General features: G+C 43.6%; 1 protein-coding gene across 2 annotated transcripts in view; it reads right to left on the reverse strand.

Moving 5' to 3' along the window:
• Nucleotides 1–13965: 13965 nt before the first annotated feature.
• LOC311316144 (glutamate receptor ionotropic, kainate 1) overlaps nt 13966–24160 on the reverse strand; it is a gene marked incomplete at both ends in the record, with an annotated part of 36527 nt that continues 26332 nt past the window's right edge. The window contains 9 exons of one of the 2 annotated variants that reach the window (XM_084446929.1): nt 13966–14255; nt 14389–14614; nt 16781–16998; nt 17473–17591; nt 18029–18252; nt 18728–18931; nt 19012–19125; nt 21509–21550; nt 21705–21812. In XM_084446929.1, coding sequence (XP_084303055.1) covers nt 13966–14255; nt 14389–14614; nt 16781–16998; nt 17473–17591; nt 18029–18252; nt 18728–18931; nt 19012–19125; nt 21509–21550; nt 21705–21812 — 1545 coding nt within the window. The remainder of the gene's footprint in view (nt 14256–14388; nt 14615–16780; nt 16999–17472; nt 17592–18028; nt 18253–18727; nt 18932–19011; nt 19126–21508; nt 21551–21704; nt 21813–24160) is intronic. The other variant, XM_084446930.1, reaches the window with a different exon arrangement.

The raw sequence follows: 24160 nt of genomic DNA on the forward strand, positions 1-24160 counted from the left end.
CTCCTGGATGGCCACTAGAGGACAGTGTAGCTCTTTGTCTTCCCAGTGTCTGTGAATATGTCATATTGATCAACAGGATCAGTGGTGAATACTATGATTTTGTCCTTTGATAGTTTGTTGGAAGTTCATTACTTGATTCAAATGTCTATACATTTCCTCACTGAAAAAGAACTGATACAGTTTGCATAAGTTTGTTTTAAGTTGTGTTTCCGTTTTCTAGTGGCTATGAGGAGCTTCACCAGGGAATTACAGCCTGACATATTACATGGCTCAATGTGATGAGGGCCACAGTTGGAATGAAGCAAGTGATCAAGGATAACTCGGTCAGGATATTGGATTCAATGTAGGAAAGAAGAAAAGCTGAGAGAAAAGCATTTCAATTACAACGCTGTCTGCAATGCAGCTGGGGTACTGTAATTCAGAAGACGAATTGCTTTGTTCACAGTACTGTATTTAGTACATTATTCTGAGGAAAAAACTGGAGAACAGAATATCCCAATATAGAATTAAATGTGTAATGTGTAAAAGTGTAGCTATCAACACAGACCATCTCTGACATTCCTTGCAGTTTGTTTTGTAGGCCTTTGTAAGACAAATTCGGGAGCAATAATAGAGAAAGTAATTTCATTCTGTTTTTTCAAGAGTTTAGGCCTTCACCAATGACCCCGTGTGAAAAAGTGAATGGATCAGAGCAGATGCTGATTGTCAGTGACGGGATACATCAGATCATTCAGGGCTGCCATGTCACATTTGGTGAAAGTCCTGTGGTAATGCCAGTTCAGTTCATGACCGTTATCTACCATCCCAGAGGTTTTATCTGAATAGCACTTTATCCCCGCATTAGAAACATAGGCCTACTGTTTTGATGGTAGCGTCCTTTATGCCTGGTTAAGATTTTGGTGCATTGTAGCACACTAAGATTATCCTATCCTGTGAGCTACGCAGGAAGTCAAACTTGATTTGAAGAGGAAGCAGCTGGACAGCATAGAGAGGTCAGAGGCTTGTAATCGCTGTCCTCGTTCATGTGAGATTAAAAAACCTGCTCTGAGTTGTGATTAAGAACGCAGGGTTAGAAGATTAAAGACCAGCAAACAAAATGAAAGCAGTTTAAACCCCATTCCGGAATTCATCAGAATACCAAGAACCTTAAACTGTCATGACCTGAGATTAAGGCAAAGCCTTGCGGAACTCATATTGCTTTTATATGTCTTCTCCGTCTAGCTGGCCTCTGTTCCAGGAATTCCACAAACAAGACTTGTACTTCCCTTTTCAGGAGATCTGGCTGAATTCCTTCTGCTTCAGAAATCATCCACTAACTCAACATGTGCTTCACCTCTCCCTTCCTCTTTATACAGTACAGAGAAAACTCTCTCTCTTTCTCTCTCTCTCTCTCTCTATCGCTACCTGATAAGGTAGCCCCTGTGAAACAAGAAATGACAGGTTCTGTACAATCACAAACAAGAAGTGTTGTTCCTACGCTTTCCGTAATATCTGAAATCTCAGTGTGTTCTTGCGAAATGTTGTGTTTTCACGAAATGTCGTGTTTTTGCGAAATGCTGTGTTTTTGTGAAATATGTGTTGGCAAAATGTTGTGTTTTTGCGAAATGCTGTTGTGTTTTCACAAAATGTGTTTATTGCCAAATGTCGTGTTTTGGTGAATGTTGTGTTTTGATGAAATGTGTTTTTGCGAAATGTGTTTTCACAAAATGTGTTTTTTCCAAATGTCGTTGTGTTTTGGCGAAATGTTGTGTTTTTGCCAAATGTTGTTGTGCTTTCACGAAACGTGTTTTTGACAAATGTCATTGTGTTTTTGTTAAATGTTGTGTTTTTGCCAAATGTCGTGTTTTGCAAAGAGTATTTTGAAATGCTGTGTTTTGTGAAATGTGTTTTGGAAATGGCGTGTTTTGCTAAATGTCCTTGTGTTTTGCGAAATGTCATTGTGTTTTGCACTTCAGGGCCACCGTAGGTTATGGCTACTTTTGACATATTGGCAAGCTCACCTATGTTTCTCTTTTCAACTGCATGCCAAGCAGGTATGAGGGTGTCTGATAATGTGTCTCTGGAAGGGGGGTGGTCATCTCCCTACAGTAACAACAGCTAACAGTAACAGTTACTAACATCAGAAGACATAGACTTCTTCGTATGGGTTTGATGTATATCCTCTCCCCCCCAGGCTCGGGGCCGAGGGGCTATCCTTTTACACCCCAAGCCTGGGTGAGGGGTCACCCGGGCTATATATCCGGGCACACCGGTGCTGCATGGCAGGAGTGTTCCATCAATGTGCACTCGGAGCTCATGTTTGGCTTCCTTGTTGTTAAAGTGGAAGGCCGTCGACACCGTCTTTGCCTCCTTCAATCTCCATTTCCGGAGGTATGCCGCTAGTGTCTGCATGTCCTGGCTCAAGGTCTCCTCCATGGCCTGCAAGTCTCCAGCTGAGTACACCAGCATAAGGTCGTCTGCGTAGGCATACTTCCTGTGATCAGCAGGTCATAGGAGTAGATGTTATAAAGGAGGGGGGCCAGGACAGATCCCTGGAGGACGCCATTCTTAAGGTGTCACAACCTGCTTCGCTGTCCGCTACCGGTGGTGAGGGTGACGCTGCGGTTTTGGACAAGCTCCATGATCATGCTGACCATGTGCCTATCCGGCAGTAGGCGGAGCAGCTTGCAGGTGAGGCCGCGATGCCATATGGTGTTGAAGGCGGCCGTCAGGTCTATAAAGACGGCTCAGGCCTTCTTTTTAGCCGAAAAGCTGTCCTCGATGTCTTGAGTCATCAAAGTGAACTGAACCCAGAACATCTACCAGGTTAGGGTCCCTGTCCTAACCCAGAACATCTCATACCAGGTTAGGGTCCCTGTCCTAACCCAGAACATCTACCAGGTTAGGGGCCCTGTCCTAACCCAGAACATCTCCTACCAGGTTAGGGGCCCTGTCCTAACCCAGAACATCTCCTACCAGGTTAGGGTCCCTGTCCTAACCCAGAACATGTCCTCCTACCAGGTTAGGGTCCCTGTCCTAACCCAGAACATGTCCTCCTACCAGGTTAGGGTCCCTGTCCTAACCCAGAACATGTCCTACCAGGTTAGGGACCCTGTCCTAACCCAGAACATCTACCAGGTTAGGGGCCCTGTCCTAACCCAGAACATCTACCAGGTTAGGGTCCCTGTCCTAACCCAGAACATCCCCTACCAGGTTAGGGTCCCTGTCCTAACCCAGAACATCTACCAGGTTAGGGGCCCTGTCCTAACCCAGAACATCTCATACCAGGTTAGGGTCCCTGTCCTAACCCAGAACATCTCCTACCAGGTTAGGGTCCCTGTCCTAACCCAGAACATCTCCTACCAGGTTAGGGTCCCTGTCCTAACCCAGAACATCTCCTACCAGGTTAGGGTCCCTGTCCTAACCCAGAACATCTCATACCAGGTTAGGGTCCCTGTCCTAACCCAGAACATCTCCTACCAGGTTAGGGTCCCTGTCCTAACCCAGAACATCTCCTACCAGGTAAGGGTCCCTGTCCTAACCCAGAACATCTACCAGGTTAGGGGCCCTGTCCTAACCCAGAACATCTCCTACCAGGTTAGGGGCCCTGTCCTAACCCAGAACATCTCCTACCAGGTTAGGGGCCCTGTCCTAACCCAGAACATCTCCTACCAGGTTAGGGTCCCTGTCCTAACCCAGAACATGTCCTCCTACCAGGTTAGGGTCCCTGTCCTAACCCAGAACATGTCCTCCTACCAGGTTAGGGTCCCTGTCCTAACCCAGAACATGTCCTACCAGGTTAGGGACCCTGTCCTAACCCAGAACATCTACCAGGTTAGGGGCCCTGTCCTAACCCAGAACATCTACCAGGTTAGGGTCCCTGTCCTAACCCAGAACATCCCCTACCAGGTTAGGGTCCCTGTCCTAACCCAGAACATCTACCAGGTTAGGGGCCCTGTCCTAACCCAGAACATCTCATACCAGGTTAGGGTCCCTGTCCTAACCCAGAACATCTCCTACCAGGTTAGGGTCCCTGTCCTAACCCAGAACATCTCCTACCAGGTTAGGGTCCCTGTCCTAACCCAGAACATCTACCAGGTTAGGGTCCCTGTCCTAACCCAGAACATCTCCTACCAGGTTAGGGTCCCTGTCCTAACCCAGAACATCTCATACCAGGTTAGGGTCCCTGTCCTAACCCAGAACATCTCCTACCAGGTTAGGGTCCCTGTCCTAACCCAGAACATCTCCTACCAGGTTAGGGTCCCTGTCCTAACCCAGAACATCTCCTACCAGGTTAGGGTCCCTGTCCTAACCCAGAACATCTCCTACCAGGTTAGGGTCCCTGTCCTAACCCAGAACATCTACCAGGTTAGGGTCCCTGTCCTAACCCAGAACATCTACCAGGTTAGGGTCCCTGTCCTAACCCAGAACATCTCCTACCAGGTTAGGGTCCCTGTCCTAACCCAGAACATCTCCTACCAGGTAAGGGTCCCTGTCCTAACCCAGAACATCTCCTACCAGGCTAGGGTCCCTGTCCTAACCCAGAACATCTCCTACCAGGTTAGGGACCCTGTCCTAACCCAGAACATCTCCTACCAGGTTAGGGTCCCTGTCCTAACCCAGAACATCTACCAGGTTAGGGTCCCTGTCCTAACCCAGAACATCTCCTACCAGGCTAGGGTCCCTGTCCTAACCCAGAACATCTCCTACCAGGTTAGGGTCCCTGTCCTAACCCAGAACATCTACCAGGCTAGGGTCCCTGTCCTAACCCAGAACATCCCCTACCAGGTTAGGGTCCCTGTCCTAACCCAGAACATCTCCTACCAGGTTAGGGTCCCTGTCCTAACCCAGAACATCTACCAGGTTAGGGTCCCTGTCCTAACCCAGAACATGTCCTACCAGGTAAGGGTCCCTGTCCTAACCCAGAACATCTCCTACCAGGTTAGGGTCCCTGTCCTAACCCAGAACATCTACCAGGTTAGGGTCCCTGTCCTAACCCAGAACATCTCCTACCAGGTTAGGGTCCCTGTCCTAACCCAGAACATCTCCTACCAGGTTAGGGGCCCTGTCCTAACCCAGAACATCTCCTACCAGGTTAGGGGCCCTGTCCTAACCCAGAACATCTCCTACCAGGTTAGGGTCCCTGTCCTAACCCAGAACATCTACCAGGTTAGGGTCCCTGTCCTAACCCAGAACATCTCCTACCAGGTTAGGGTCCCTGTCCTAACCCAGAACATCTCCTCGGCTGATCTGGATGGCCTGCTAGCAGCACAAGGAAAGTCTTATCTGATTATAGGCCTTGCGTTGTAGAATGGGTTCTGTGTCCCATAGACAGGATTACGCAACGGAGGCCTTACCGTACCAGAATCTCCCTGTGAAATGAAAGACCGGAGGACATGCAGACAGCAGCCCGCTCTGAAAACCACAGAGTCAGACCCAGCTAAGGCACCAAAGAGATGAGATTAACCAGCAGCTGTGCATACCGTGACAGATTACCTTCTCACTTCTCTTGTTAGTCAGTCCTGACTGCCTCAGAACGGCGCGGTGCCTGTCATTCAGTTTTGACTGCCCGTAGCTGTGTGAAAACTGCAGTTTTTTTTTTAAAGCGCATGGTGTTGCCTCTGTATGAAATGCACTATATAAATAAAGTTTGATTTGATTTGATTTCCAGAATGTTACTTGTTTGATTTACCCTTGATTGTCATTATCTATCGGTGTCAAACATGCCTTTACTAAAGTTCTTTGGCTCCACTAGCTCCAGTGTGTATGACTGAGGACTGACCGGCCTTTCAATTCATCACCATTTTCAACGTAGTTTATGAAAGTCATTTTTAATCATTATTATTAATGCCAGCCACTGGGAACTCAATTAGCACAGTTATTTACAGTATGAGTACTTTGACCAGCCGAAATATTTTATTGTTTTATTTTGCTATACAAAGAAAAAAAGTATAGCACTGTGATTAATTGACATAGTGTGTAAGAATGGAAGCATGACTGTGTAGTCAAGGGACGTAGGGAGATATGAGGCTCGACGTTTGTGTACTTTCATGCAAAAGCACCAAATGTCACCCAGAAGTAGCCCATGGCATGCTCTAATTTAGCAAGGGTCGCCATGGCGGACAAATGCTCAGCAGAGGATGCACTTCCTGAGGCAGCTAAAGAAATTTAGACTACCAAAGGAAATTATGGTACTCTTCTACACCTCCATCATGGAGTCCATCCTCACCTCTTCCATCACCATCTGGTACTCCGTCGCTACAGCCAAAGACGGGGCCAAACTGCAGTGCGTCATCCGATCCTAAACACACACATTACATTACATACACATTACACTCTGCATACTCACCGTATATACACTGACTGCACTACTTTAGTATATTGTTCTCTCTTAGCTTATCCCTTTCTTGTTTAATTGCACTAGCATTTTGTACTCACCCTTTGCACTGTCCTGTCTTTGCACTGTCCTGTCTCGTCCCTACACCCCGTCCAATGTTCTCTCAATGTTATGTTCATGTCCGAAAGCAAATTCCTAGTATGTTGAAAAACTACAATGGTATAAACTGACTCTGATTCTGAAAAATCAAATATGGACACCATCCAGAAATGGTTTTAGCTATAACTTTTGAAACAGATGAGCTACAAATGCAAACGTGATATGTATTTTATGTTTTGACCATTAGAAACACATTGGAATGCTTAGGTTTGGTTTGCTTAGGATTGGGTGTGTCTGGACCCATAATTTGCATATTTCCAAGATGGCGGCAGGCGGCTACCCGAAAATGAGTTTTAGCAGAATTGTAACTCTTTTGGCAAACTTTGTGTCCATGTTATGGCTTTTGAGCATTAGAAACACATTGGAATACTCAGATTTGTGATTGAATCCTGTCTTACTATGGGGGTTCCACAAGGGTCTACATCTCTGGGTTCTGTCATTCACTCGCATGGCTTCTCCTACTGTATCACTGCTATGCCGATGACATTTCCCCCTTCTGACACACAAGTGTAGGCACGCATAGCTGGGTGCTTGGCTGACATCTCAGAGTGGATGGCGACACACCACCTCAAGCTCAACCTGGACAAGACTGAGCTGCTGTTCGTCCCGGGGAAGGGCTGCTCGCACCGGGACCAGGCCATCACCATTGAAGTCACAATGGTGACTCCCACTCGGACTGCAGGAATCTGGTTGTGACCCCGGATGACCAACTGTCATTCTCGGCACATATCACATCCGTCACACGCTCCTGCAGATTCCTGCTCTACATCTTCAGATGGATTCGCCCTTTCCTCACTGACGAAAAGGTGCAGGTGCTCATCCAGGCTCTTGTCATCTCCCACCCGGACTACTGCAACTCCCTCCTTGGGGCCCCGGCGTCAGCCATTAAACCCCTGGAAAGCTGCTGCTCACCTGGTGTTCAACCACCCCAAGTTCTCCCACACAACTTCCCTTCTCCATTCTCTACACTGGCTCCCTGTAGCAGCTCACATCCAGTATATTATTATGATGAGTATTATTATTATTATTATTATTATTAGGAATTGCATTTATATAGCGCCCTTCATGATACCCAGAGCACTTTACAGAGTCCAGTATTCATTCAGACACAGTCATACCGGTGGTGGTAAGCTACATCTGTAGCCACAGCTGCCCTGGGGCAGACTGACAGAAGCGTGGCTGCCAGCGCCTCTGGCCCCTCCGACCACCACCAACATTCATTCAAAATGCTGGTACTAGCCTACAGGGCAATGAAAGGAATAGCTCCCTCCTACTACCTTGGGGTAGTGTTTTCCCCGTCACATCGAGGCCTATGCGGTCGATTGACGCGGTCACGGCTCTCTTCTGTCCTGGCCCCGCAGTGGTGGAATGAACTGCCCACTGACGTCAGGACAGCAGAGTTGATACCCATTGTTCGCCGCAGGCTTAAAACTCTTAGTTTTGAGCCTGAAGTACTACCAGCCTAGAAGTACTACCAGGATCCTCCCTCTTAAGCACCTATTGTATTTATATTTTGCTACTCATGCACTTTGACTGTAGCACTACAGTAGATTATGCTCTTAGTCACTGGTTTAGGAAGGAGATGCACTTGTGAGTTCTGGCAAATAATAGTACACTGAGGGGCGAATTCACTAAAGCAAATTGCGCCCGCTAATTGCACCATTACATTGCGCGTCAGTTGCGCCAGCTATGTGCTCCGTTTTAAAAACCTATTCACTAAAGACATTGCGCTAATAATATCCCAGCGCAAACACGCCCATTCGGTGTTTGCGGCTGAGTGCAATTTGCTGCTGATATAGGAAATGACTATAAATACTGCGCATACAGCGCATACAACTCGTATGCATATCATTGGACGATGGCAGACAGAAAAAGAAAGATACGATTTACAGACAGCGAACTTGAAGGCCTCACGGACGAGGTTCAAAAACATGTCTCACAGCTTTCCGCAAAAAATATCACGACTGCAGCAAAAAAACATATTTGGGGTTTAATTTCCCAATCAGTCAGTGCCATGTGTGTGTGTAAACGCGGAAGACTGCAAACGGAGGTGGAATGATTTGAAAAGACGAACAAATGAAAAATTGTCATTTTATGTTATGCAAGTTGCAGCACGATGATCTGGCATACTTTTGGGGGAGTGTATAACATTGCCCCACCGGTACGATCTAGGCATCTAAACGGCTTTTCAGGATTCCAAATGTGCACTCAATCACACCGCGCGTCCTGATGTGAGCCCAGTTGTACGCCGCCTCTCCAACGTTGGAAGGATTGCGCACGGGAGTCATCATCCATGGCTGAAGATGATACCTATGATACAAAAGCAAAATATTTTCAAGACCATTCAAATAAAAAAAATATTGTGTAGGCTATGTTTTTATTTATTTATACCTATATCGGCCCCCAGCCGTTCAATGAACAGCTATAGGGAATGCGCAGTTTCGCGTATAGACTATTATACGCACAGTTTCGTGCTATGTAGGCTATTATAAATAAGTATTATTCATTGGGGGAGCTTGGACTCGCTGGGGACGGGTGGGCATAGTCAACTGAGCCTCCCCAGACGCGACTTCATCCTCCAGTTGGCTGAAGAGCTGCGCGCTCTGGTGTCCAAACAGCTACCACGGTGGTTCTAGTGTTAAATCAAAAAGTGACCTTCTTCTAAATATTCTCTCACGAACAACATGACTGGCATTGCGATGCCGAATTCGCCTCGCAGGAATCACTGCTAACATTTGCTGCTGACCCGGCCTTAGGCCTGGGTCCAGTACCCCCTTCCCCTCACCCTACCCCGGGTCCGTATCCTCTTCCTACCCCCACCCTACCCCTGACCCCTGCCTCTACCTGGACCCAGGCACACTCACACACACACTGACATACACCAGTCCTGGGCTCAGATCCCCTTCCCCTCACCCTAACCCGGGTCCGTATCCTTTTCCTACCCCCCACCCTACCCAAACCCCTGCCTCTATCTGGGCCCAGGCACATTTATGCACACACAGACATACACCAATGTTTGCCATGTCTCTCCTATGATGTTATTAGCCTCTCTTACTCTGAAAATGTTATTTAATGTTATTTATTGCTCTATAAATGTTCTTAGCCGGTAGACAAACATACTCCAGGAGCTTGCTCGATCGCCTCGTTGAGAGGGGTCAGGGAAGAATTTTTACAGCTCACTTATCTGGCCCCCGGGTGATTACTGTTTTTTTGCTTCCCTCTGGAATATGTAGGGGTGGGATGTCTGCCCACCTCCCTTGTTCTCTGTAAAGCGCATTGTGTTGCCTCTGGGTATGAAATGCGCTATATAAATAAAGCTTTGATTGATTGATTGATTGATTGACATGATCAGCGGACAGGCTGGCCGCGACACACCCCTTGCGCTTAAATACCACCACGTCTCTGAAAACGCAATTAATTTCACTTCAACTGCGTGAGGCAATTTGCGCCGATCTTTGTGAATTGGGCGGGTTCGGCAATAATGTTCATTTGCATAGAAAGGGGAACATTCTCCGCCCATATTACCTAATTTAAATATGAGCTAATAACACCGGCGCAGAGAAACGCAATGACGAACGCAACGCAGTTAACACCGTATTTCACCCTTTGCGAGGGCTTTGTGAATAGCAAACATAATTTTTGACTTATTTGCACAGGCTTTGCGCCAGGAAAAGCTGCGCAATCCTTTAGTGAATTCGCCCCTGACTGCCTACGTTAAATGCAATTATTGTAAGTTGCTTTGGATAAAAATGTCTGCTAAATTACTGTAATGTAATGTCTGGCCACTGCTCTGTCCTGCTGTACGTCTGGCCACCTTACTGCTCTGTCCTACTGTATGTCTAATCCATGTAGTGAGTGGGTGATATCAGAGATGATGCACACATAAGCTTTGTATTATTGCAATTCTATTCATGGTGTTCTATTCCTAGATTAGGAGAGGGAGGCAGAGAGGGAGGGAAGGAGGGAGGGAGAGAGAGATGGGGATTTGAGGCACAACACTGAGTAATTCATCTCTTTAGCCAGAATAAAATAGTTAATAATGGTTTTATGAAGGACATCACCATACAATCCATAAAATAGTGGCTAATTTATTTTTTATTCATGAATTCATTCAAACTCATATGCAGCTCTGCTATAAACTAGGCAGAATGTTTGTTGAATGTTGAAGCCAGGTTCATTGCTATGTGAATGTTTTCCTTCTGTTCAGGATGGCTCAGGAGAATGCTGGGCAGCGTTGCTTGGCTCTGGATCTTGGCTCTGGTCCTTTTCTTCCTTTAACACTGTTAGAGAAACGGCAGGCTCTTCCATCACAGCACTTAATGGAATACACTGAAAAAGGACCCATGTGAAAATTGTGACAGAGAATATAACTAGCTGAACTACAAATAGCCTAGATTAATTGTCAAGGACTTCAACAAAGTTGTCTAATCTAATCTTAAATCCCAAAGTGTCTGGGGTTTGGATTCTATTGAAGGTTCTCCTGTTCTCTGTGTCTAATCTAACCCTAAGCCCTATCTTCATAGTGTATTCATTCAGCAGCAGTATTGATTTGCATGTTATTATTCCAGGTAGGCTACTCTCCTTGTGCTGTAACTTTGTGGTGGTGGAGAGGCTTGTGTGTTTTTAGTCCCTCAGAGCTGCTGGGGGGAGCCTCCAGCTACTGGTACAGTAGGTTGAACCTTAGTAAATTGGTCTCGACAGGAGACAGACAAAAGTCAGCACACTGGCCCTCCAGGTTTGGGGGTTGGGCGTAATACATCCATGGGCGTAACGCTAACAACACCACACGGTAAAAACATATTGTTACAGAAACTACAATGAGCAAAGAAGCCTCGTGTCTCATAGGGGATGAAGAGGAGTAACTCTGTGAAGTCAATGACAATCCCTTTGATATGCTGCAGTATGTCATCAAGTTTTAGCTTCAAAAATTCACAAACATACCTTGAGCAGACAAAAAGGCTGCACGTTAATAGACAAGTTTTCGGGTGAGAGAATACTTTAAACAGAGCGGTAAGATGTTCCATGCTGTGTGACAGCTAAACTGACTTAAACCTGGGGGCATCTGAGTTGTGTCCATAACCCACTCAATAATATTATTTAATGGTTACCCTCATGCAGGCTGAAAACCTACAGTAATTCTACAAAATATGAGGAATTTGAGGATAGTAGTCCAAATTGTATTACGTCATATCATGGTTAGCTCCATGTCATGTCATTTGCACACCCTTTCAAATGAAGTGTTACTAAGCCTGCTTATGGAGATGAGTTGATTACTGAGGGATTTGCCAGGTGTAGGAAGCATCTACTGCAAGACGAACTCACTAAAAAGAAAACAAGAATATATTGCATAAAGCACCTGAAATACAGGCATAACTGACAAGACCTGGGGTCTTCTGGAAGGAGGTGAATCTCTACAGAGACTGAATCTCTAGACTTGCTCTTTGCACTGTGCAGTCTTGTCCGTGCACCCTGTCCACTGATGTCTCCATGTTATGCACCATGCCCAAAAGCAAATCCTAGAATGTTGAAAAACTACAATAGCAAAAAAATAAATTATGATTATGCTGTGTTTACAGTGGAATTGATATCTTGGTGTGGTGGTACCAAGCTCAAGACCGGCAAAATAGGGAGGATTTCTATACCAAAGTGGGGGGTGTGGGGTTCCTCCCCCAGAAAAATAAGAGACTTGGTTTCCTGTATTCTGTAACTTTAAAAGAATGAAAATAACAAAATTGTGAAACATATACTGAAAGGTATACTGAAACAGCATGTTTAGCCTACATGATTTCTTTAATTTTGAGTTATGGGGTGAGAATAATAGATATAGCTTAATGTTTTATTTAATAAAAATCAATGTTTGATGCCCATTTATGCTTAACTGCATACTCATTCCGTCTAAATCATCAGACTTTCTAATCTCTCATCTTCACTCTCTCCTGTCCCCTTCCTTCTCCTCTCTCTTCTCCTGCTCTCCTCTCAACAACCTCTATCCTCTCCCCTCACCTGTCCCTCAACTCTGTGCTGGTCACTGCCTTTTATTTTTTTTACATAGTTTACATAATTAATAGGCTAGATTAGGCTACACTTAACTGATATTTAATTGCATTTGCTGTTGCTTTGACTGGCACTTTTTAGGTGGTTGAAGGAACATTAACGCTAGCTAGCATCGTTAAACTTTTGGCTCAGCCAGCCAAAAAGACGGTCGCTCAATCAATCAGTCAGTCAGTCAGTCAGTCAGTCAGTCAGTCAGTCAGTCAGTCAGTCAGTCAGTCATTCAGGGCAGCGCCTCTGATTCACATGTTGTGCTCGCGCTTGTGGTGTGGGCCGTCTAATTGACAAATGATGCTTGCTGACTGCAAAACCTTACCAGCGGAAACATTGGATTATGAGTGGTCCCTGGGTTGAAAGCAGGTGAATATCTAGACAGAGTTGTTCCTGGATTGAAAGCAGGTGATTATTTAGACAGAGTTGTTCCTGGGTTGAAAGCAGGTGATTATCTAGACAGAGTTGTTCCTGGGTTGAAAGCAGGTGATTATCTAGACAGAGTTCTTCCTGGATTGTAATGAAAACATGCGGCATGCAGTCAGACTCCTGTTCCTGACAGAAACAAAATGCCTTGCCTGCTGAACAACAAAATAAGCTCTGACAAAAATAAGAGGCAAAGAAAATCATGTTCTCACATATCTTTAGACATTCAGAAACAATGCCAACTTTAGCACAAAAAAAGTAAGTATAGACAATGAAAACAACTCACTGTAATGAAGAAAGTATTAAGGGATATCTCATCCATAAACAGTTGGAAAACTCATATCACACATTAACTTAATAAAAATGTTTGTTGTTTTTTAAAATATATAACTGATTGCATGCAAACATGGTAAGAAGCAGGGTTGGTATGGTGTTTCAATACCTGGATGTCAAAAGAGTATCCTCATACCTAACAATTTTTTGTTTGGAAATGTGTGCCTTACAGCATCCATTGTGATTCCACTCACAATACCATCACCTAGTCACTGTGATGTCATCACAACACCATCGCCTAGCTACTGTGATGTCATCACAATACCATTGTCAGCTACTGTAATATCATCACAATACCATCAGCTAGCTACTGTGATGTCATCACCATACCAATACCACTCTGCCTATCATTGCATGCCAAAGAACAACACACAACACATTGATTTGATTCTGAAAAACAGCAAGGCCAAGACAGTGTCACATTTTCAAAAGCCAACAACCATCACTCATCATAAATAGGACCTAAAAAGTATTATTCCGATCAATCATAAAATGTACATTGTTTATCTACATCAAAACTACGTCAAACACTAATCTACGATAAAGTACTGTACGTGTGATTATAGCACTGCAGTCCTTCACATTCAAACTTCTGCTTGAAATGTCTTTGTTGGCCTTTAAAAGCACCAATCTGAAAAGCAACTGTGTAAAGGAGCCATGGTGACAGTTGTGGGATGATTTCCATAGTGTTAATACTTGTTGTGCCACTCGCACTGGCCCACACTCACCTCCTCTATGTCCAAGTTTTTCCTGGATTTGTATATAAACTCTCCGATAGCAACAAAAACAGAGAGGACTAGTCCGGCAGCCAGCACTATGAAGATGCCTCCGATGTTCTCCACCCCCAAGGCACTGGCCTCTTTGCTGTCCTCCTCTGGGCAGCCGTTCCCTCTCCACCACTTCTCCTTCATCATGTGAAGCTTCCCTTCTTCCTGGAGCTGCAGGATGGCTATGGTCACCTTATCTCTATATGGGGAGCCTAGGAGATGAGAGTGTGTATGAGAACACTGAGGTATCACTATTTCAAATGATGGACAGTAATGTCACATATCTTTGATTATACAATTACATTTTTGTACATAAAAGTTGACATGCCCCCCCCCCCATCTTACCAATGGGAGTTCCCACCCCATAGCCCTTGGAGTCTATCAGTCCGCCAATCTGGGTGAGGTTGCAGTTGCGCTGGCTGATGTACTCGATGCTGGTGGACTCCATGAGCAGAGCGTAGTCCGTGGTGAGGACTCTCTGGATGCCCTCCCTATTGTTCTTCACTAGGGCCGTGTTCTTCCTGCTGCTCATGAACGCCCACATCTTCTCATAGGTGGAGATCTTAGATTTCTGGGGAATGATAGAGAGCATTTACCAAATTTTGGGCAATGGTAATTCACATTAAGAGTGAGAAATAGATGTTTATGGAATGCCAGAAGAAGCATTATTAAATGCATGATACACATTTTTATATTGCATGGGATGTTGACATTTGAGCAAACAGTAGTACCTCCGATTTTTAAGTAAAATTCTTGAGAAAAATGTATTCAAACAGTTGAATGACTTTCTAGATGCAAAATGCATCCTTGATACTTTGTAAATGAACGCAGAATCAACGCTGACTCCAAAAATCTCTCTGTCCTTGTCCTTCTGGACCTGTGCGCAGTTTTTGACACTATAGATCATGATATCCTTATTAGAAGACTTCAGAACTGGGGCGGCCTCTCTGGTCCAGTCCTTGACTGGTTCAGGACCTATCTAATTGCCAAAGAGTTCTTCTGTCACCCTTGCTGATCACAGCTCAAAAACATTTCTATAAAACATTTCTATGACATGTGGGGTCCCACAAGGATCCATTCTAGGGCCCTTACTTGTCTGTATAGGCTACCCCCTACGTGACATCATTAAAAGGCACAATAGTAGCTACCATAGCTATGCAGATGACAACCAGATCTAGAGTATATCTTTGTGACATCTGATGATTACAGCTCAGTTGACCACTTGGTAGAATGTATTGCTGATATAAGTGTATGGATGTCACTGAACTTCCTTAGGTTAAACCAGGACAAAACAGATGTGTTGATCATTGGCAATAAAGTTGAAAGGGAGAGACTATCTGAGCACTTAAAAACACACTGAACTGAAACACTGAACACCAATTGCCAGGTCAAAAACCTAGAATGAGACCAGAATGAGGGCCCTCATCACACCAATCTCACAATCACTACACTGGTTAGCTGTCCGTTTTAGAATACATTTTAAGATTATTTTAGTATTTAAGATTTATTTAAGATTATTAGTTTACAAAGCACTCCATAGGTATGCACGTGAATACATGTCAGGCATGCACCAAGTAGGTCCTCTGGCACTAAACTTTTAATGGTTCCTAGAGCCAGGTCCAATAGATATGGGGAATTAGCCTTCAGTTTTTATGCCCCCAGCCTCTGGAATACCCTGCCAGAAAGCCTACATGTAAGAATGTCTGAAAATGTAGGAACTTTTAAGCAAGATCTTAAGACATACCTTCTTACTTTTATCATGTAGCTGTACTTGTGTTATAATTACATCTTTAATTAAATTAAATTAAATTAAATGTAAACCAATCTAAACGTTTTTTTCACAGTTTCTTTTAAACTTTCTATTCTCTTTTTTTCGAATATTATCTGTCTTGCTTTGTTTTATGTTTTGTGTACCATTTACTACAAACCATGTTTTAATTTATCTTTTCTTTATTCTGCAAAGCATTGTGTGCTATTGTACAGTACATTTGCTTGCATGGATGTGCTACATAAATAAACTTGACTTTGACTTGGTGTTTTCTGCTGCTCTGGATACGTTTATCCCGTTGCTTATACAGTAGCAGAGCTCTAGAATCTAGAGCTCTGCTACTGTATAAGCAACGGGATAAACGGTTGATCTAGAGTCTAGATCAACCGTGATGTGACAGCTGCGTACAGATCTTCCTTCGCTGTGTCTACTCAGAGGTGCTGTTGCTATAGGGACCGTAATCATGCACTATCTTCACAAACCACTACAGGTTGCTATTGTCATGGCAATATGAGGGTGGCAATTTACTCCTAACCTTCCTCTCACTTTCCCTTGATCCAATTATGTTGTTCCACTGCCAACCCTGTTGTTCCATGTTTCACCATCAGCCCTGTTGTTCCACTGTCAACCCTGTTGTTCCACTGTCAACCCTGTTGTTCCATGCTTCACTATCATCCCTGTTGTTCCACTGTCAACCCTGTTGCTCCATGTTTCACTATCAGCCCCAATGTTTCACTGTCAGTCCTGTTGTGCCACTATTGGCTCTGATATTCCACTGTCAGCCCTGTTGTTTCTGCCAGATGAGGAATATATGAAAAGTATTACTTTAATATCTAAGGATGAATGTGCCAATATAATCTGCTCTCAAACCTACCAGAACAAAAACATAGTTGATTGGTGTTTGTCTTCCTCTGAGACACATTACTACGTGTTTGCCTTCTCAGTTCTGTATGAAGATGGAAGTGTTACCTTAAAGAAGGTCATGGTGGAGCCATCCCTCACTGCTCCATACTCTATTTTGGTTTGCTTGGCCAAGTCATCTGCAGAGTCGATTGGTGAATCCATTCTCTCCACAGTCAGAAAGGCAGCCAAGTTGGCAGTGTACGATGAGATTATGATCAACGTGAAGAACCACCATATTCCTCCAACAATCCTTGTGGAGAGGGCTTTAGGCATCAGTTCTGATCCTGTTGTATCAGCAACCATAAAGATAGATGAAAAAGAAGCAGATACCCAGGTGATGTTGTCTTATATAGAAAACGCACACCGTAGTCTTGGAGAGGTGCCGGTAATGGGTGAAATATACTGGATAAGACATTAAACCGCACACTCAAGCTCTCAATGCTGGGTGATTTAATCAAACAGACGTTTCATCCTAGTGGTCTTTGTCAAAAGCCTCTCAGACTTTGACAAAGGCCGCTGGGCTGAAACGTTGTCTATTTGATTAAATCACCCAGCATCGAGAGCTTGAGTGTGCGGTTTCATTTTTTTATCCAGTATGTTGTTTTTTATAACAACTACAACATTTGACAGTTGACAGTACAATGCACATACAAAATTTAACATGAACTAAATAGCCTTGAACTTTCCAAACACGTGAACAACTCTAGAGACAACTCAATCTGAGGGGTACAAGAATCAATCTCTCCTGAAAACAGTACCTTGCTGCATAAGGGCTCCAACTCCAAACCAGACACTGTTTATCAGAGTGAAATTGTTCTCCACCACATCTGAGTCTGGGTTGCAGGGGTGAGGATTGTACCACTCGTAGGGTGTGAACCTGCAGGCCAACCCGGAAACACACTATCAAAATTAGAATGTCAATTATGTTGACATTAGCACAAACAGAGAAAGACTTAGTGATAAAGTTTATTTTCCAAACGGAATCCACATTGAAGTGCAGTAGGATCCAAATCCCTAATATGTTTGGTTAAGATTTTATTCAAATGAATCCCTTCTCTTCAAGACTAATGTGAGTAGCATCTGTTCCCTGTGTTCTTTTAAGCCCCAGAATGCCATGACTAAGTAGAAATAAATCCACGTGCACCTGCTCAACTCCAACGAGAGAATAAAATGCTATCCAGGTCTTGCAGTTCATAGCCATTTAAATGAATTTCCATAGTAGACTGCTAAGTGGTCACTAATAAAACTTACAACTAGTCATACTGTACAAAATTGTATTTCAGATGTATTCCAAATTGGTAAGTGCCCATTTACCTGGCAATGACAAATAGCACACAGCTGACACCAAGACATGCCAGCAGCACATACATCCAGATATCGGGGGAGAGCGGGTTGAGGAAGGAGAAAACCCCTGGGTTGGTGCCATTGGGCTTGTGGTACAAGATACTGATGCCCAGGGTCATGAAGGGTTTGGAGAAGTCGATGACCTTCTCCCTCACGTAGGTGATGGTGAGAGGAGCCACAGCCAGGTCTGCCACCTGCCAGGGCAATGCAGGAGACAAGCATGAACAGACAGGCAGCACCGTACACACAGTAAGTCATATTACCGTTAGAGTTGCAACAGTATGAACATTTCATATCATGATTATAGCAACCAAAATTATCATGTTTGTCAGTATTATTATGGTATTATAAAATGTGCAGAACATTTTCAAATTTCAAGTTTTATATTGAAAACCATAAATACAATTAGCAACACTATGCACTTTTTGTTTGCATAAACATGAAAATAATGTGTCTTGGAGACGGTTAACTTGGTTGATACTGAACAGTAGTTTTTCAAAGTGCGGAAATTAAACAAGGTTTTAGTGATAATTTTATCACAATAACTTTAATCCAATTGTATTGAGGTTTATCATTATACAGGTTATCGTTACATCCCTAATTACTCTATACCTATTTATGCAGCGTGGTTGTGAATGCCAATACAGGCAGTGCAGTCAGAGGACTCACGTGATCAATAAGCTCTCTGACCATTCCGTTCCACTCCCCCTTGTCGTTCTGTGCTCCGTACTTCCCATCAGACACCAGCTTGACCTCGTATGCAAAACCCAGGATGTTGGATAGCTCCTTCAGCAGGTCCAGACAGTAGCCCTCAAAGCGATCATTTCCATACAATGGCTTATCTGATTTCTTATACATGACGTAAGGGTTTTCCTGCAAGGTGACAGTATCGACATCAATGCATTTGCATTATCCACATGGCATGCAGTTTATGTGATTGAAGATGCTCCTACCAGAATAGTTGTGACAACCAGGGTTCTGTTGGCCATGGAATCAGTGACATTTGTGGATGCGTCCTTGTTGCTGTCAGTCATATTAAGGCCTGTGTTGGAATTCCACACTGCAATCTAGGAAGAATAAATCACCTGATCAAATTTTGATTGATTTTCGAGATGGGATATCAAAGATGATGTATTTTCTGTGTCATCTTCACGCTTATCAAATCACTCTGAACAATATCAGAAAGAAGACTGGAAGGGAACGTGGAGGTAGAAGACCTCTGCCTGTAGTTCTTGAATGCATTTAAGTGGAGTGGGCTTTTATAGTTAAGATAAGGACATATCTCAATCTGGATGCTAACGAGTGAAAAATAATTTGCTGATAAAAAATATTTTGTAATATCAAAAATAAACACCAAATAATATAACAAGGCCGAATGCCTTATCTTGCAATGTTAACGAAAGTGAAAAATAATTAGTGGATCCGCCCCGTGATACAGATCCACTCCAAAATGTAATGGGTTCTTCCTTTGCCCATGCTACACCCCTCCACCAAGTGTCATGTAAATGGGCCTGGTAGTTTTTGCGTAATCCTGCTGACAGACAGACAGACAGACAAGACAAGACAAGACAGATACAGGGCACCAAAAACATAATTGTGTATAAAACTCTGTTGTCCTGGCGAAGGTAATAAGATTTAGCTAATAATCCTAGCCTACTATAGAGGGGTGGGATGAGGTTGCCATTTTGTAGGCTGTAAATTAGCATTTCCGACATTTGGGATGTAATCCAAAATCCCTATAGGAAAAATGAAGTGACTTGCTGAAAAATGCTGAAAATAAGGTCTTGGTTTATGTTCTGTTCTAAAAGTTCAAATACGTGGTTGAAGATGAGTTTTGTGAATTTTGAAGCCACAAATTGCTTCTGATTTTGATGTTGCGATATGCCAACTGTTATTGAAATTAGCCTAAGCTCCATGAGTCCCATGTCTTTCGGACATGCTGCCATTGATTACAGGGCCATCTGAAAAATGCATGTGAAGTATGCCAAATTTGTCCATGGAAGGGTTAGGGTTAGGTTATATGAGAGTTCACAATGCATCCCCAGTGAGTCGTGAGCTCTGACTAGATATCTAGCTGGTTAAATATCTGGTCGTGTCGTGGACAAATCCTGTAGTGAAATCAAATTCCTCTGCTGTCATCCACAGCCACTTCAATGAACCCTGTCTTATCGTGCATCTATATGTAGGCTATGGTGGGGCACAATAATAGAGTTTGTATTAGAATAAATTGGCATAGTTTCTATCAAAATGAATTGGCACACAGTACACACAAGCTTTTTAGTACGAGCAGGCAGCTACATTGCAAAATTATTAGTAACCTACAACTCAGAAAAGACAATCCAACACAGACAGATACTGTAGATAGACAGACAGGCAGGCAGGCAGGCAGGCAGGCAGGCAGATTAGATAGATAGATAGATAGATAGATAGATAGATAGATAGATAGATAGATAGATAGATAGATAGATAGATAGATAGATAGATAGATAGAGAGAGAGAGAGAGAGAGAGAGAGAGAGAGAGAGAGAGAGAGAGAGAGAGAGAGAGAGAGAGAGAGAGAGAGAGAGAGAGATAGATAGATAGATAGATAGATAGATAGATCTACTGTAGCTATAGATACATAGATAGCCGTAGCCTAAATGTATTCATCCCTGGGGGGAAATTGTTACATGTAGTTTGAAGACTACACAGACTCATTGGGGACTCCTCCTCATGAATCATCTTGTGACCCTCTGTCGCCAATCAGCCATGTAGTGTGAGACCCACGACTTCAAGAGAACCGATTTCAAGACAGAGAAGTTGTGTAGTGTGTGCAGTACTGCAATTTGATGACTTTGACAGTCGTGTAGTCTGAATTTATCTTATGGGCTTCAAAATGAACAAAACTAATATTTTATTATATACTTTAGAACAAAACATACAAATCACATTCCTTTCTTCCCCATAGGGATTTTGGACAACACCCCAAATGTTAGAAATGTTTACTTTTCAGCCTACAAAGCTACAACAGACCTCATCACTCTATATACAGAAGAGGAGAGAAACATGAAGGGATGGCTTGAGAATATCTTTATTTCTTTATTTCTTTATTTCAGATCCCCATTAGTCACTGCCTCAGCAGCGACTATTCTTCCTGGGGTCTGGGGTACAATATAAAAAATCTGATATCAATAAAACCATTATAAGCAATAAGAAAGAGAGGATGGGGGGAAAAATGTCACACAATCCAATACATAAAATAACCTTTGCAATAACATGGCACATTGCAATGTCTGACAGTCAATTCGACTGTTTACCAGTGCCTGTGACGAAAGGTGGTTCGTTTCCTGAGTTGAGACCTTCCTTAAGAGTGGACCAGCACAAAGGGAAACAACACAGAGGACAGGGGTGGGCAGAGCTACGTAGCTTAAGGCTAGCAACACTACAAGGGCACAGCAATCACAATACAAACCTTTTTCCACACTTTATTGAGTCGACTATTCCCTGCGATTTTCTTGAAAAAAAATAATAGAAAGAAGGCATTTGAATTCAATTGGGTAAAAAATACAAATGCCATGACGTGCTTGTCCTTTAGTTCACCGGTGCCATGGCAACGCTTTGATGATGTCTACTGTCAGAATACACCAGGAAGTGGGTCAAATTCTCACCTTCTCCATGCCATCCTCTTTCAGACTGATGACATCTAGGTCGAACTCTTTCCGTAAGCCATCCGTCTTGTTTATAATGATCTGTCCTGTCAAACCATTCCACTGTGCCTGGGGGAGGGTGGGGTTGGGGGTAGAGGGAGGGTGGGGCAGGGGTAGAGGGAGGGTGGGGCAGGGGGGGGGGTAGAGGGAAGATGAGACAAAGTAAATGAAAGACTGAATGTTTATCTCTTCCTACAGACGCACACTAGTACACTTCAAAAGCTGCAGCCTGGCAGTGAGAAAGCTGACAACACAGGAATAAAAAACGCCTGTGTAAATTGATGCAGCAGTCGTAGTGGTCATGTTTACACTGGCACAGTTAAAGCAATTTCCATTGAAACCAACCGATCAATTCACTTGATCAATTACAGGCCGTGTTTTCAGTGATTCATGACAATCATGATGTTGATTAGGGGAGTTATTGCTCTTCGGAGAACATGGTTAGGGTATAGGGTCTGTGCCATGATGTGAGCTGGGTGGGACAGGCCAAGCTCAGTAAGATAACGAGAGCAGAGCGTAGGCATCAGAGGACATTCCCTGGGCTGGAGACGTGACGGCTGCTGAAGAGGCTGTTTGTTGAAGACCAGTCAGCTGAAATATCCCCGACTCTGGGCAGGCAGGGAGGAGCACACGCAACCTCACCCTTCCAAGAGAAGGCTGATCCACCCCCCACCCCCTGCAGGGAACACTGCTCAGTTTAGCATGCTAATCTGTCTATGGAGGTGATCAAGTAGCATTATGCATATGGAATCCATGACGTTTTCATAGATTCAAGATTGGGCTTGCAGTTAATGACTCAACATGACTTTCAGTTGGGTATCTGGGAGTTGTATGATGCATTCAGTGTCCCTAATATTTCAAACATTATCATAAAACGACCAAGAATGATGCAATTGTCTTTTTTTTTTATTTGAAGACTTGTTTGGACATCCCTGTCATCATACTAGATCAGCAGCTCACCCTCACTGGAACTGAAAGCATGCATCTGGCATGTAGACTTGTATCCATTATCCACTCAACAGCGAAAGTTAATGCTATGTTGTAATGACGCCAAAGGCCCATCCCCCTGTCTAGTTTTGAGTTATGACTAGAATAAAGAGCAACAATAAACTTTGCGGTGCCTGTGAGGTGTGGAGGATAATGCAGCTAAATATTTAACACTAACATTGTGAAATACAAATGTGTGTCAAGCTGGCAGAGGCCATTTTACAGCCAGTCAATATGTGAAAAAGAGGGAACACACACCTACTGTCTTGAGGTGCTGGCAGCGGCAGTAAACATAGGACAAAAGGTAATGCCACACACTGTAACTTCTTCCATGCAAAAATATGATTTTTTTTTGATTTTTTTGATTTTTTTTAAAGACCAACGTTTCAGAACGGAGCCTTCATCAGGGTCATTTTGCCATCATAGACATTAGAGACACTTATATACACACACAGGTGGGTTAAGTGGACACACCCAACTGATAAGGTGTGGCCCACAATTGACATCAATTAGGGTCAACCACATCTCGGTCCTCAAATAAGCCTATAGGATGGCAGTACACACACACAATCACACTAAGAAAATCTAGAAATGTACTGTAGGGAACATTGCCTAATATAAAGAACATAATTTACCATATACAATCATATCAAAAAATAACACAATACAAGATATAATAAATCCTCATCATAGTAGTATACAAATAAGGACTAAAAAATAGAGAAGCCTTAAATAGCAAAATAATGGACTAAAACAAGTCAGCCTGATCATAGCAATATGTACAGTTAAGGACTACAAATAAGGCCTTAAGTCGAATTCAACATTGTCAAGTGATATTTTTGCATTCGAAGAAGTTTGAGTGTGCGGCATCACAGCCAGTCAATATAAAATATGTTGTATAGGCCTGTTCATCTTTTCACCAACTGTGAAGCAGGAATAAAATCCACACGCATATAGTGTGTTACACCTGTGTGACATGGTGCTGGACTAGCATGCTGCATGCTCTCTGTTCCAGAGAGAGCCATTGGGTATCATTGCTCTATGATTGCATGCTGCCTTTTCACATTCTCAGTGGACTGTTGGACCTACTTGGCTGATGCAGATGTATTCGGTCATTATGCCCGTTTGTAAATCATCATCAATCTATTATCTCTCACCGTGTGTTGGCGGTCATTACTGTACACCCTGGATCCACGCATGATTGGAGAGCACAGATCCCATTGGGGTGTTAAGCATGGGATTGCATTGCCACCAATGTCCACTCTAAACATCCCTGAATATCACCCTCTCTGTACAAAGAACACTCTGTCCCTAGAAGGCCTCCATAGATCGCCCACACTCCCAATCACCTATCATTACATTAGTAATTTAGGAGATGCTTTTATCCAAAGCAACTTACAATAATTCACCGTAGAAAGTCAGTGTACTAC

The sequence above is a fragment of the Borostomias antarcticus genome (genome assembly GCF_949987555.1).
Source record: "Borostomias antarcticus genome assembly, chromosome: 1".
Classification (NCBI taxonomy): Eukaryota; Metazoa; Chordata; class Actinopteri; order Stomiiformes; family Stomiidae; genus Borostomias; species Borostomias antarcticus.